Here is a 13,487-nt window from a genome sequence, read left to right on the forward strand (position 1 = left end):
AGAGATGTGGGCATTCGGTTCTCCTTTATATGCACCCAGTTTCCACCTGATTGTCAGTGGGAAGTAGAGGAGCAGTGAAAGATTACCTACCCCTGTATGCTGGGAGTCCTCCCCCTCTGCGTGGGGCATCCTCTCCTCTGTGCTGGGAGTCCTCCCCTCTGCGTGGGGCATCCTCTCCTCTGTGCTGGGCGTCTTCCCTCTCTGTGCTGGGAGTCCTCCCCTTCTGTGCTGGGCATCCTCCCCCTCTGTGCTGGGAGTCTTCATCCTCTGTGCTGAGAGTCCTCCCCCTCTGTGCTGGGAGTCCTCCCCCTCTCTGCTGGGCATCCTCCCTCTCTGTGCTGGGCATCCTCCCCCTCTGTGCTGGGAGTCCTCCCCTCTGTGCTGGGAGTCCTCACCCTCTGTGCTGGGAGTCTTCCCCCTCTTTTGCTTTGTCATGACTGTAGCATCTTTTCTCCTGGTTTTCTCCTTCCTTTGTTCCTTTCCCTCAGATGAAAAACGGAACAAGAAACCAGAACCTTCCATTAAAAGAAATCAGAAAGCAAATCTCTTTTGCTTCCTCCGTGACTAAATGAGGAAGCTGATATTGAGTAATAGTGAAGAGTGTCCAGGTCCCAGCCTTGTCACCATGGGACCACAGTCCTGTGCTCTCATGTACATTTGTTTTCTGCGTACTATGCTTGATTTATTGATGGCTTATTTGTTTGTTTGTTTGTTTATTAAGACAGGGTTTCTCTGTAGCTTTGGAGCCTGTCCTGGAACTAGCTCTTGTAGACCAGGCTGGGCTCGAACTCACAGAGATCCTCCTGCGTCTGCCTCCTGAGTGCTAGGATTAAAAGGCATGCGCCACCACCGCCTGGCTGATGGCTTATTTATTTTGATCTCTGCAGGGGAGCTTTTCTTCCATGGCTCAGGACACATTCCTGGATCAAGCTAAGAGAACTTTCTGGTGAGTGTTTGGTTTACTTTTCAAAGCCAGACATGGTGATTCATAGAGTCGAGTGATTGTTGTTTTTTTCCCCCCTCTTTGAGTTTTCTGAGTTGAGAAACTTTAAAACTTTTACCAACCTATGGGGTTCCCCGTGATGTTTCAATATTAGCATCTAGTTTTCTAGAAGTGGAGACTTTTAGTAAGATTCTTCTTACCCACATGGGGTTTTCGTTCCTACATTCCAGTGTGGCCCTGAGCGCAAAGACCTTCAGAAGGGCTGCTGATGAAGATGACAAGTGTCCGCTGCAAGTTGGCCCAGTACCTAGAGGACCTCGAAGATGTGGACCTCAGGAAATTCAAAATGCACCTAGAAGATTACCCGCCCGAGAGTGGCTGCACTCCACTCCCCAGGGGCCAGATGGAGAAGGCCGACCATTTGGATCTAGCCACACTCATGATTGACTTCAATGGGGAAGAAAAGGCCTGGGCCATGGCTGTGTGGATCTTTGCAGCTATCAACAGGAGAGACCTCTGGGAAAAAGCTAAGAAGGACCAGCCAGACTGGAGTGAGTAAACAAGAAGATTTTTTTCCCTTCACAGTAAAGTACATGTAACCTAAAATATAGAATTTTAGTAATTTTAAGTCTTGGTAATTTAGTAATTTTAAGGCTTAGTAATAAGGAAGCTCACATTATTGTGCAACCAACTTCCAGAGCACTTTCCCTCTTGCACAACTGACACTCCTCCCTCACTAGGTAATGCCTCTCCGTTACCTCACCCTGTCTCCTAGCAACCACCATCCTGTTTTCTGTTCCTGTGAACTTTACCACTATGGATTCCTCATGCAGGCCTCATGCAGGCAGAATCACAAAGTGTTTGTCTCTTGTGACTGATTTATTTCACTTAGCATAATGACTTCATGTATCTCAGAATTTCCTTCTTTAAAAAAGATTAATGACAAATATTCGTGTATATACTACACTTTGCGGTCTCTTCAATTGCCAATGGATAATTGTGTTTACTCAATGTCTTCCTTTCTTTGGTTTTGAATTAGAGTCTCACATATCCCAGATTGACCTCGAACTTGCTATGTACTCCAGGCTGTCCCCAAATTCAAAATCCTCTTTCCTCTGCCTTCTAAGTGCTGGGAGATTATGTCCTTGGCTACAAAGAAGTTGACATCTTTAAAATGTTAATCTATTATCACGGTTTTTCCTCTTCTCCTGGTGGGGTATGAGAGAATGGGAGGAAGCAGCTTTTTCTAATTCTGTAAAAACTCTACTTGTAGCCTGCTGTGACTGATACCCGCTCTCTGAATCTGTTTCCTGCTGAGGCCCACCTCTGGTTTTCCAATCAGCTCCTGGCAGATGCTTGTTCGCTCTAAACAAGCGAAACAGCAGAAGGGATTCAGAGTAACCAGAAAGTCACAGGCAGAGGATGCTGAGTTGGAAGGGGTGGGGTAGCTCAGCAGTAGAGCGCCTGCCTAGCATCCTCAGTGCCCTGGGTTCCATCTTACACCACTGAGTCAGTGGAGACGAGGAGGTGCATAGCAAGGCAATTGTGATATAGGAGAGAGAGACGGAGCAGTGTGATATAGGAGAGAGAGAGCTGTGTGATATAGGAGAGAGAGAGAGCTGTGTGATATAGGAGAAAGAGAGGGAGCTGTGTGGCAGAGGACTCTGCAATCAAATTGCACATCACTATGCAACTGTAGTGGTGTGTGTATTGAGAGTACATACAGTAAGAGTGAAGTGTTAATCTTAGCAGTGGAAGTACTTACCAAACAATTTAGTTTTTAAAATTAAAACATTAAATGTTTTTAGTTATTTATTTCATGTGCATGTGTGTGTGTGTGTGTGCTGTGGCCCACATGTGGAGGTCAGAGTTCACCTTGCAGGAATTGATTTTTTGTTTCTACCATATGGGTCCTGGGGATCAGAATTAGTTTTTTAGGTTTGTGCCTTTACTCACCGAGTTACCTCTCTCTGGCTCTTTACTAGGTAGATTTTAAAAATAAGATTTATTTTGGGATGGATGTAGCGGTGCTTTTAATCCCAGCACTTGGGAGGCAGAGGCAGGTGGATCTATGTGAGTTAGAGGCCAACTTGGTCTACAAAGCAAGTTCCAGGACAGCTAGGGCTACGTAATAAAAAGACCAGGTCTCAAAAACCCCAGAAATATATTTATTTTATGTGTATGAGTGTTTGCCTGAATGCCTATATGTGCACCATGCATGTGTTGGTACCTGAGAAGGCCAGAAGAGGGTATCAGATTCCCTGGAACTGGAGTTACAGGCAGTTTGAGTCACCATGTGGGTGTTGGAAACTGAATCCAGATCCTCTGGAAGAGCGACCAGTGCTCTTAACCACCGAGCCACCTCTCCAGAGCCCCCACAGCGGGCAGTTGGAATAGACTGTGCTCTCTCACTAACCCCATAAAGAAATTACTAGTACTATTCATGCTTTCAAATGAACGGCATAAGCCAGGGAGAGGTTCTAATTACCCAGGGCTCCCCACTCAGAGCCAGGCACATCCAGAGTAAAAAGCCAGGCAAGACTATAAAAGTATAGCCACGTGGTGTCGGCTTTCATATCGGGATTTTAAGTGTAAAAACTGCCACCGGTATTTGAAGTTCTCTTTTGGATTAAAGTGAGACCTTAAGTGAGAATATAATTATTGAGGGCTTAATCTGCTCAAGGTTTAGATTTTTCTCTTGTGGTCTCATTGCTAGCGGTGGTGTCTGCTCCTTCCTTCTGTCTCTGCCGATCTTCCCATAGCCCAGGCTTGCCTCCAGCTCTCTGAGTAGCCAAAGATTACCTTGAACTCCTGATCCTCCTGGGCACCAGGGTTACAGGTGTGTACTAACACCTTGCCTGGCTTATGTGGTATAGATAGACTTGGTCCATATTAAGAAGGCACTCTGCCGACTGAGCTACAACCCTGGCATCATCTTACAGAATAACTTACAGGAGTGGATATATCTTACCCTTATATTCCTGTCTGTGTCCTTAACTATTGGATATGTTTTCTGGGAGGGGGCTTTTGTTACAGCACTCCTAAATTTCCCCTAGGAAGAAAGTTCAGACTATTTGGACATGTAGTTCTTGGCTGTAGGTACATGTTGGGATCTCCTTAGGGTTTTCTATGGATAGTGATGCCTAAGCTTCAGCACAGAGTAAAAAGACTGCTTTGAGTAGAGTCCTACTCAGAATTTTAAAGTTTTCGATGTGAATTTAGTTAACCAGTGCTCTGAACTTCTTCATTATACAGACTGACAATAGTCATTTCTGAGGACCTAAGAATCTAGACACGGCAGCACAGGATATGACCCAAATGGATTACATACATGCAGCTGAGGTCAGGGAAGGGTGGGGCTGTCAGGAGAACACTGAGGATTGTGCACATAGCCTCCGAGTCAGGGCACTAGGGAAAGCCAAGGACAGATGATGGCAAAGGAACCCTGTTTGTTCTCATATGGTCTCCATGGACGTCTGGGCCTGGAAAAGACATTCTGTGTTTGGGAACACAGTGTTTGATGGTTGACAGCCACTCTTTCAAAGTGAGGCAAGCAGAACCATGCGTACTGGGGTTCCGATGACATAACTATGGCCTGCCACCTGAGCCATGTTTACTCCCCTCTCCTCTTTGTCTTTCTTTCCTTTGCTTTTCCTCTTTGAGACATGATCTCATGCAGCCTAGGCTGGCCTTGAACTCACTACCAGCTGATGGTAACTCCTGAAGTTCTGGTCCTCCTGCTTCCATCCCCCAAGTGTTGAGCTTAGAGTTATGGGCTGTCATGCTTGGCTAAGCTATGTTTAATTCAGAAGGGCATTTGACTCACCCCATACCCACCCCATAGACGAGGCTCAATTCTACCCTCTGTGTTAGGACTTTTTGATGTACTTTGTGTTTTTTTTTCTTTTGTGTTTAGATGATTCGTATGCCTCTAATCTCACCGTGGTATGCCAGGAAGACAGCCTTGAAGAGGAGTGGATGGGTTTGCTGGGATATCTTTCCCAGATCTCGATTTGTAAGAAAAAGAAAGGTAGGCATGGGGCTGCTGCTTCCAACTTTGTTTTGAGACCTGGAAGAGGAGGCCAAGGGACTGGAAAGCAGGGAAGCTTGGCCACTCTCCAAGTTTCCTCCTCGGGGAACAAGACCTATTACAGGACCACCTTCAGCTGAAGAAGTAGATGCATATTTACATGGCTTTTTATAGTCCAAGGGAAAAGGTATACTACGGGCAGATATAGGCTTTAGTTAAAGGTATAAGGCTGAAATAACAGATTTTCTGGCTGGAGGCTGTGCCTGTGGTACTGGCTTTCTGCTCTATCATGAGTGGGAAGTAATTGGTGACAGAGTTTTAGGGACCTGATACACTTGAGCAGTGAGAGAATTATACCTCCTATCCTATTTCCCTAACCCAGCCGTTACTTCCTTTAGAGTACAGGCACTTTTTTTTTTTTTTTGCACATGGGCATGTTTTAATATTAATCTGCATTTTATGTTGCCTTCACACTTTTGGGAAAACAGTAATAGATATAATGAGATACCTGGAGAACACGTTGCTGCTAGGGCCTATGGCACCCTAGCCACACAGGCTTTTGATTGGACTTTCAGAGCCTAACATGAATCCCTACCTTGGGACTAGACCTCAAATCCAATCATAGAATGGTTGGTTACTGCCATGGCAATCATGCCACTATTGCATCAGTGAGTATAACCTTGCTATATACATATGAATGTTTGGTGAGCACATTATCTCTAGTCGACACTCAGCATTCTATGCTTGCTGTTGTTGTTGCTATTGGCTCCTCACTATTCTCAGTGTTCTTCCTGTAAGAGCATAGGTCAACTCATAGCTTATTGTTGGGGAAGAGACGTGTGGGGGCTTTTCCGAGTCAACCTTGCTGTCTCTGCTGCAGATTACTGTAAGATATACAGACGACATGTGAGAAGCAGGTTCTACTGTATCAAAGACAGGAATGCACGTCTGGGTGAGAGTGTGGACCTCAACAACCGCTACACTCAGCTACAACTGGTCAAGGAGCATCCGAGCAAGCAAGAGAGGGAGTATGAACTACTGACCATCGGCAGGACCAAAACATGGGACAGACCCATAAGTTCCATTAAGCTGGAGTTGCTGTTTGAGCCCGAGGATGAGCACACAGAGCCCGTGCACACAGTGGTGTTCCAGGGAGCAGCAGGCATTGGGAAAACAATACTAGCCAGGAAGATTATGTTGGACTGGGCAAACAGGAAGCTCTTCAAAGACAAATTTGATTATGTATTCTTTATCCACTGTCGAGAGGTGAGCCTCAGGACACCAAGGAGTCTGGGAGACCTGATTGTCAGCTGCTGTCCTGACCCAAACCCACCAGTGTGTAAGATCCTGCACAAGCCCTCCAGGATCCTCTTCCTCATGGATGGCTTTGATGAGCTGCAGGGGGCCTTTGATGAGCACATTGAAGAGGTCTGCACAGACTGGCAGAAGGCTGTGAGGGGAGACATTCTGCTGAGCAGCCTCATCCGGAAGAAACTGCTGCCCAAGGCCTCTCTGCTCATTACAACGAGGCCCGTAGCCTTGGAGAAGCTTCAGCATCTGCTGGACCACCCTCGCCATGTTGAGATCCTAGGTTTCTCTGAGGCCAAAAGGAAGGAGTATTTCTTTAAGTATTTCTCAGATGAGCTGCAGGCCAGGGAAGCCTTCAGGCTGATCCAAGAGAATGAGATCCTCTTTACCATGTGCTTCATCCCCCTGGTCTGCTGGATCGTGTGCACGGGGCTGAAGCAGCAGATGGAGGCTGGGAAGAGCCTGGCCCAGACCTCCAAGACCACTACCGCCGTCTATGTCTTCTTCCTTTCCAGCCTGCTGCAATCCCGAGGGGACACGGAGGAGCCCCTCTTCTCTTCCCACCTCCAAGGGCTCTGCTCACTGGCTGCAGATGGAATCTGGAACCAGAAAATCCTATTTGAGGAGTGTGATCTGAGGAAACACGGCCTGCAGATGACGGACGTCTCTGCTTTCCTGAGAATGAACGTGTTCCAGAAGGAAGTGGACTGTGAGAGAGTCTTTAGCTTCAGCCACATGACCTTCCAGGAGTTTTTTGCTGCTATGTACTATTTGCTGGAAGAGGAGGAAGAGGGGGTGGCTATGAGGAAGGGACCAGCAGGCTGTTCAGATCTTCTGAACCGAGACGTGAAGGTTCTCCTAGAGAATTACGGCAAGTTTGAAAAAGGCTATCTGATTTTTGTTGTCCGTTTCCTCTTTGGCCTTGTAAACCAGGAGAGAAGCTCCTATTTGGAGAAGAAATTAAGTTGCAAGATCTCTCAGCAAGTCAGACTGGAACTGCTGAAATGGATTGAAGTGAAAGCCAAGGCCAAGATGCTGCAGAGGCAGCCCAGCCAGCTGGAACTGTTCTACTGCTTGTATGAGATGCAGGAGGAAGACTTTGTGCAGAGAGCCATGGACCACTTCCCCAAAATTGAGATCAATCTCTCTACAAGAATGGACCATGTGGTTTCTTCCTTCTGTATCAAGAACTGTAGTCGGGTGAAAACGCTTTCCCTGGGGTTTCTCCACAACTCACCTAAGGAAGAAGAAGAGAAAGGAGGAAGTGAGCACACGGACCAGGTCCATTGTGTTTTTCCAGAGCCCCAAGCTGCCTGTTCTTCCAGGTAAGGAAATTTGACCTCAAGCAGATGGTAGCCTGTGTCTTATGCCTCGTGGTCATTTTCCTTGGTCCTTACTTCCTCTCCTCTCTTTCTGATTTTCCAAATATAATTGCCAAGCTTCGTGACAATGTGACTGCCACCCTTTTGTTGGTAGAGAGTGACTTGTGCTAGGCGGATAAGTGGGATTGAGGACAAAACCCAACAGACTAAGAAATAAGCATCTGGGGAGCACACCACTTCGGCACAAGGTATCAGGTGGACTCAGGTAGACTGTGGCAGTGTGTGGAAATGTTCATAAACCCCCATCGCTTGTATCCTCTATCTCACTGTCTTACTTTAATCCATGCTGCTGTATCGGATGCTTGAAACTAGGTTATTTTTGAAGATAAAGGTTTCTTTATTATAGCTGTGGAGGATGGGAAGGCTAAAGATGGAGCACGCCGCATACTGTTCTTACCTGTTGGGTGGAGGGAAGCCACTCCTTGGTTCTCTCTTTCACAAGATACCATTATTGTATATGAGGTTTAACCCAATGACTGAACCACCCTCCAAGGACCTCACCTCCTGATCCTATCTTTCTGAGACTAGGGTACCAATATGAGTTTTTGAAGGGCAAAGTGAACATTCAGACGACACCAGTGGGAGAGGGAAAGAGAGAGGAGATAGAAGAAGACAGACTTTCTCCTTAGGGCCCTAACTGTAATGAAGAAAGGTTAAGAGGCCAGACTGGAACCATACACCTATGAGGAAGGCAGAGACTCTGGCTAAAGCCCCTGATGAGAAGTGGGGATCCTTTACTTTGGGTAACAGCCATTTTACTTGCTGGGCAGAGGCCTTCTTTGTTTGTCACAGAACCTTCCAAGAGGATTAGCCGTAGCATGAACACTAAAAAGCCAGAGACAGATATTGGGGTTCAAGCTAAAGATCAGAAAAGCAAAGCAGCCAAGCCACTGGAGAGTTCTTACCTGTACCAAAGCTCAGACAAACAAAGAGGCAATTGGGTCCTTAACATGACTGTAGACTACAGCTGTCTCCATCAAACCCCAGACTGCAACTGTCTCCTCCCATTTTATATTCCTCTCCACCCAGCCTATCACTCCTGTCTCCACCTCCTTAGTGCTGGGATCACCTTTGTGTGAGCTGTTTCTCTTTTAGACAGATTTAATCTAGTGTAGCTCAGGGTGGCCTTGAGTCCTGGGATTAAGGGTCTCTGCCACTCCCTGACCTCCAGTGGTTTAACTCTGCCTTCTGATCTTCAGGCGAGTTTTATTTATTAAAACACAAATAAAACATCACTACACCTAGCTTATGGGTATCCGCATCAGAGTTTCGGAGTCACAAAGCCAGTCCTGCACGTAAACAAAGAAGTTCTGCTTTTTTGTTTTTCCTTTCAAAGCTAGGGCTTCATGTAGCCTAAGCTAGTTTTGGACTCATTGTGTAACTGAGAATGACCTTGAGTTTTTAATCGTGCCATTTTCTGAGTAGTAGGGTTACAGGTATTGACAAGTATGCTCTGCTGTTATGTAGCTTGAGGGGCCAAATCTAGGATCTCAGATATGCTGGTAAACTTCATTCCCATTCCTCAGGCTCTGCATTTTCATAAGACTACGGGGTATTCTAACGTGAATCCCTGGAAATGACTGTAAAACTAAAAACTACCAATGTAGATGGGTGTTGCTCTTAAGATTCGGACTTTTCTTCTGTACTTGCAGCATGGGCCTCAGGATTGTCGACAACACTCCCAATGCATTGGGCAGCCTGGGTCAAAAATGCTCCTTGGGCCACTCGGCTGCATGTCCGGGCCAGGGGCACAACAGCGGTCTAAGGTGGGAAGGAGGTGCTTGAGGATGTTTGCAGTAAGCCTAAAGCTTACTTCTTCGAATCTCAAAAGGAGCCTCTCTACCCAAGGCTCCCCTGCCTGCTTCCCTCTGAATCAGCAGTGGGTTTATGGCTGGGGGCTTGCCGCCTAGAAGACTTTTCTATGAACAGGTGCCAGGAGCTCTGTCCTGAGCTCTAGTTTGTTATCATTAGAAACTGATTTTCTTTTCTGGCCTTCTTCCATGCCGTCCTAGACTGGCGAACTGCTATCTCACGTCTGGCTTCTGCCGAGGCCTCTTCTCAAGTCTAAGCACCAACGAGAACCTCACTGAACTGGACCTCAGCGACAATACTCTGGGGGATCCGGGCATGAGGGTGCTGTGCGAGGCACTCCAGCATCCAGGCTGTAACATTCAGAGACTGTGGTGAGTCCCCACGTGTGTGCGTGTGTGCGTGTGCATGTGCTTGTGTGTGTGTGTGTGTGTGTGTGTGTGTGTGTGTGCGAGAGGAGGGAGAAATGAATGGGAGGAGACACTAGAGAAAGATCTTTGATGGTCTGGTCAGCTGTTTCCATGCTAATGTAAAAAATGACCAAGGGCCAAGCTCTAAAGGCTTTAACATTTTTTACATCAGGTTTGGACACTAAAGCTCAAAACCACATATCTGCTGGTTGGTTCCGAGTCTCACTCCCTGGCTTGTAGATGACCATTTCCTCCTTGAGTCTTTGCATCATCTTCCTGCTGCGTGTCTGGGCTCTCACTTCTTACAGACATTTCTTGTATCTGATTCCGGCCCCACTGGACTAGGGCCAACACTGTAGAGTCAGTTTAACTACGCATTTGAAGTTGCCTATTTCCAAATATGGTCGCACTCTGTGGACTTCTGGAATAGGACTTTGACACATTAAGCTTGGAGGAGCAGAGTTGACTCTATTATGAACGGGCAGGCTGAATGACGGGAGGAAAGTCTGGAGAGTTTTAGATGGAGGAGATGAAGAAGAGCTGAAAAAACTATTTCTTGGTGGCCAAGCCAAGCCTGCGTCTTCCATTCTTTCTGGGACCAGGCTTCTGGGTGAGAGCTGGGAAGTTTCATTACAGATGCTAGCGGCTGGCAGTATCAGAACATACTAGAGTGCTGTGGGATGTGAGTTCCTTATACCCCATTCTAGGATCTATTTTATTTAAGTAATTAACTCTAAATATATGGAATAAGAAAAAAAAATAAAAAAATAATACAATTTAAACTTTTCTATTTTTCTTTTCTTTAAAATATGTGCGTGTGTGTTGTGTATGTTGTCTATGTCTAGTGTGTGTGTGTGTGTGTGTATGTGTGTGAATGCGGGCCTGCACATGTCACAACATGCATGCAGAAGTCTGAGGGCAACTACGGAAACTGGTTCCAGGGACAGAGCTCAGGTCACTAGGTTTGGGTGACAGGAACATTTACTCACTAAGTTACTTCACTGGCCCCAATGTGGGGAGCTAGCTGAATTCCTAAGGAGACTCCATTAATTCCTTTTGAGGCAGTGTTGGTGGTGACGTCATTATTTTGTACCTAGTCTCACCTCTTAAAGGTCAGCACATCTCACATCGCCACACTGAGGATCAAGCTTCTGACACGTGACCTCCTGGAGGCAAACGTGACCTCCTGGGAACAAATGTGACCTCCTGGCAACGTGGGCTCCTGGAGGCAAACGTGGCCTCGTGGAGACAAACCACCACTAGACAACTGCACGAAATGAATCACCGATTGTAATCAGTGCTGGTCCAAGCTGTGCGGGGCACTGACAGACAGACGGATGCTCACACAGGCACTGGTCCCGGGCTCTGCTTCAGCTTTGCTGACATTCCCAGTAGTTCTTCTTTGTGGCTCATGGAGATCTGTTCACTAAGGAGAATATCTATGGAGACTGAGAGTCAATGCCACGTAGAATGGGAAAATGCGAATGGCCAGGCCAGCACAGAGAGACTCTGGCTGCTCTTCCCCCACCCCTGCTAGCTGTGTCTTCCTGGTTGTGACATTGGTGACCCTGCCCCACCCAGCAGGCTAGGAACTTTATGAGAACCTCTGTCAGTTGGGCTTTCTAAATTCCTCTTCAGTGTGGAGAGAGCGCTGGGATTAAATTGTCAAGCAAAATCGGTGGGAGTATGAGGCTTGCAAAGACTTTTTGTGTAGATGAGAAACCCAGTGATGCATGCCCAGAGATGCATGCCCAGTGATCCATGCCCAGCGATGCATGCCCAGCGATGCATGCCCAGCGATGCATGCCCAGCGATGCATGCCCAGTGATGCATGCCCAGCGATGCATGCCCAGCGATGCATGCCCAGTGATGCATGCCCTGTGATGTCTGTTAGAAATTCTTGAGGACAAGAGCTCCAGGCTCCTCACTCTTACATTTTAAAACCTGAAAGTGGATGAACACAGTAGCCATGGACTATGGCCAGGGGAGCAGCAGTTCGCTTCTTCACACGTCCTGTGTGTCGCTCAGGAGCTCTCCGGTTACTCCGGAACACATCTGCTTCTGCCTCGTGTGGAAACCAAATCCAGACTGGAAGGCAAGAGCGGTGAGGGAGGCTGTGCATCAGCTCTCCCTCCATTTGGTGAGCACCTGAGCTAGCCAACTCAAGAGGAGGAAAGGCTCTTTAGGTTCAGGCTTTTAGTCCCTGGGCAGCTGAGCCTGTTGTTTGAGTCTGTGACGAGACGGAATATCATGGTGGTGTTATATGGTAGAGGAGTGTCTGTGCACATCATGTGACTGAGGAGGGCAGGAGAAAGAGATAGAGAGGGGGAGAAACAGAGAAACAGATGGGGGAGAGAGAGACACACACACATACACTCACACACACACAGAGCACAGTATCTCAATTCCCCTTTATGGTCACCCCCTCCCACCCCCCACCCCACCACCTGCAGAGACCACAAGTCCTCCCCGAGGCTCCCCGCTTCCCAGAAGTTTCGCCACCTCCCCATAGTTTGACCCTGTGGGTCTGGGGCACTTGTAGGATCCAGATTCTGACGGGGTCACACTCTGGTGTCTGATTCTGTGCTTGCCGTGAAGGTTGGGGCGCTGTGGACTTTCCCACCAGTGCTGTTTCGACATCTCGTCTGTGCTGAGCCACAGCCAGAAGCTGAAGGAGCTGGATCTGAGCGACAACGCCTTGGGGGACTTTGGAGTCCGACTTCTGTGTGTGGGACTGAAGCACCTGTTCTGCAGCCTGCAGAAGCTCTGGTGAGTGCGGCCCAGCACCCAGGAAGCTCTCCCATTGTGGTCCCTTCCAGGAACTCGCTGATGGACTAGAATATTCTCAGTGGCTAGGAGGACTTCCTGTGGTCCCTTCTGCTCTTTTTCTGGTCATTTAGGCAGCCAGTGGTGGCTGTGGGGAAAGCTACACGTGGAAATATAACACTGGTGTGTATGTGTGTATACATAATCCAACAAAGTATGTCTGAGAAAATGAGACCCCTGCCGGGCGTCATGGAGAAGGGTTTTGAGAGCTCATAATCGACCCTCAGTCCTCTCACTGAGCAGGAAGAACACGGTGCTGGCGCTTTGGAGGCGCTTCCTTTATTGTGTGCTGTCCTTCCTGAATGCTTCTAGGAGACCTGAATTCTAAAGAGATAAGAAAGCGCTAGAGGGTGGAGGAGGCGGCTCAGCTGGTAGAGTGCTGGCCTAGTATTCGTGAGGCCCCAGGTTTGATTCCCAGCACCGAATTAAACCATTAAACCAGATGTGGTGGCAGAAGGATCAAAAGTTAATAGAAAACAACCAACAAAGAGCTCTCTCTCATCTTCTGCTACTCCTGTTCCCAGAGGCTGGTCCCCCCCTTTTCTAGTCCCGTCTGCACGGCATGTTTATCTCTCACCCTCTATGGCACGCCTCGAATCCACCAAGGTCCAGTCTCATGCTACATCATAACAACTTTTCCTTTTCATTGTGAGGCAAGATCTTGCTAAGTTCCTAGGGAGCCCTTTAGCTTAAGACTGTTACCTCAGCCTTCTGAGTAGCTGAGTTTGCAGGCCTCTGCTACCAGGCCTCAAGAAAATTCTGCCCTAAAAGTGGTTTTG

At 47.6% G+C, this 13,487-nt stretch overlaps 1 protein-coding gene across 2 annotated transcripts in view; it reads left to right on the forward strand.

The window, feature by feature from the left end:
* The first annotated feature begins 667 nt into the window (after positions 1-667).
* Positions 668-13,487, forward strand: part of Nlrp3 (NLR family pyrin domain containing 3) — a 30,058-nt gene continuing 17,238 nt past the window's right edge. For both annotated transcript variants that reach the window (XM_050163574.1, XM_050163576.1), the window contains exons 1-6: positions 668-946; positions 1,174-1,494; positions 4,860-4,973; positions 5,854-7,606; positions 9,676-9,846; positions 12,481-12,651. In XM_050163574.1, coding sequence (XP_050019531.1) covers positions 1,212-1,494; positions 4,860-4,973; positions 5,854-7,606; positions 9,676-9,846; positions 12,481-12,651 — 2,492 coding nt within the window. In that variant the 5' untranslated portion in view covers positions 668-946; positions 1,174-1,211. The remainder of the gene's footprint in view (positions 947-1,173; positions 1,495-4,859; positions 4,974-5,853; positions 7,607-9,675; positions 9,847-12,480; positions 12,652-13,487) is intronic.

Source organism: Alexandromys fortis, unplaced genomic scaffold, assembly GCF_014885135.2.
Source record: "Alexandromys fortis isolate MF-2015 unplaced genomic scaffold, M_Fortis_MF-2015_v1.1 scaffold_149, whole genome shotgun sequence".
Lineage (NCBI taxonomy): Eukaryota > Metazoa > Chordata > Mammalia > Rodentia > Cricetidae > Alexandromys > Alexandromys fortis.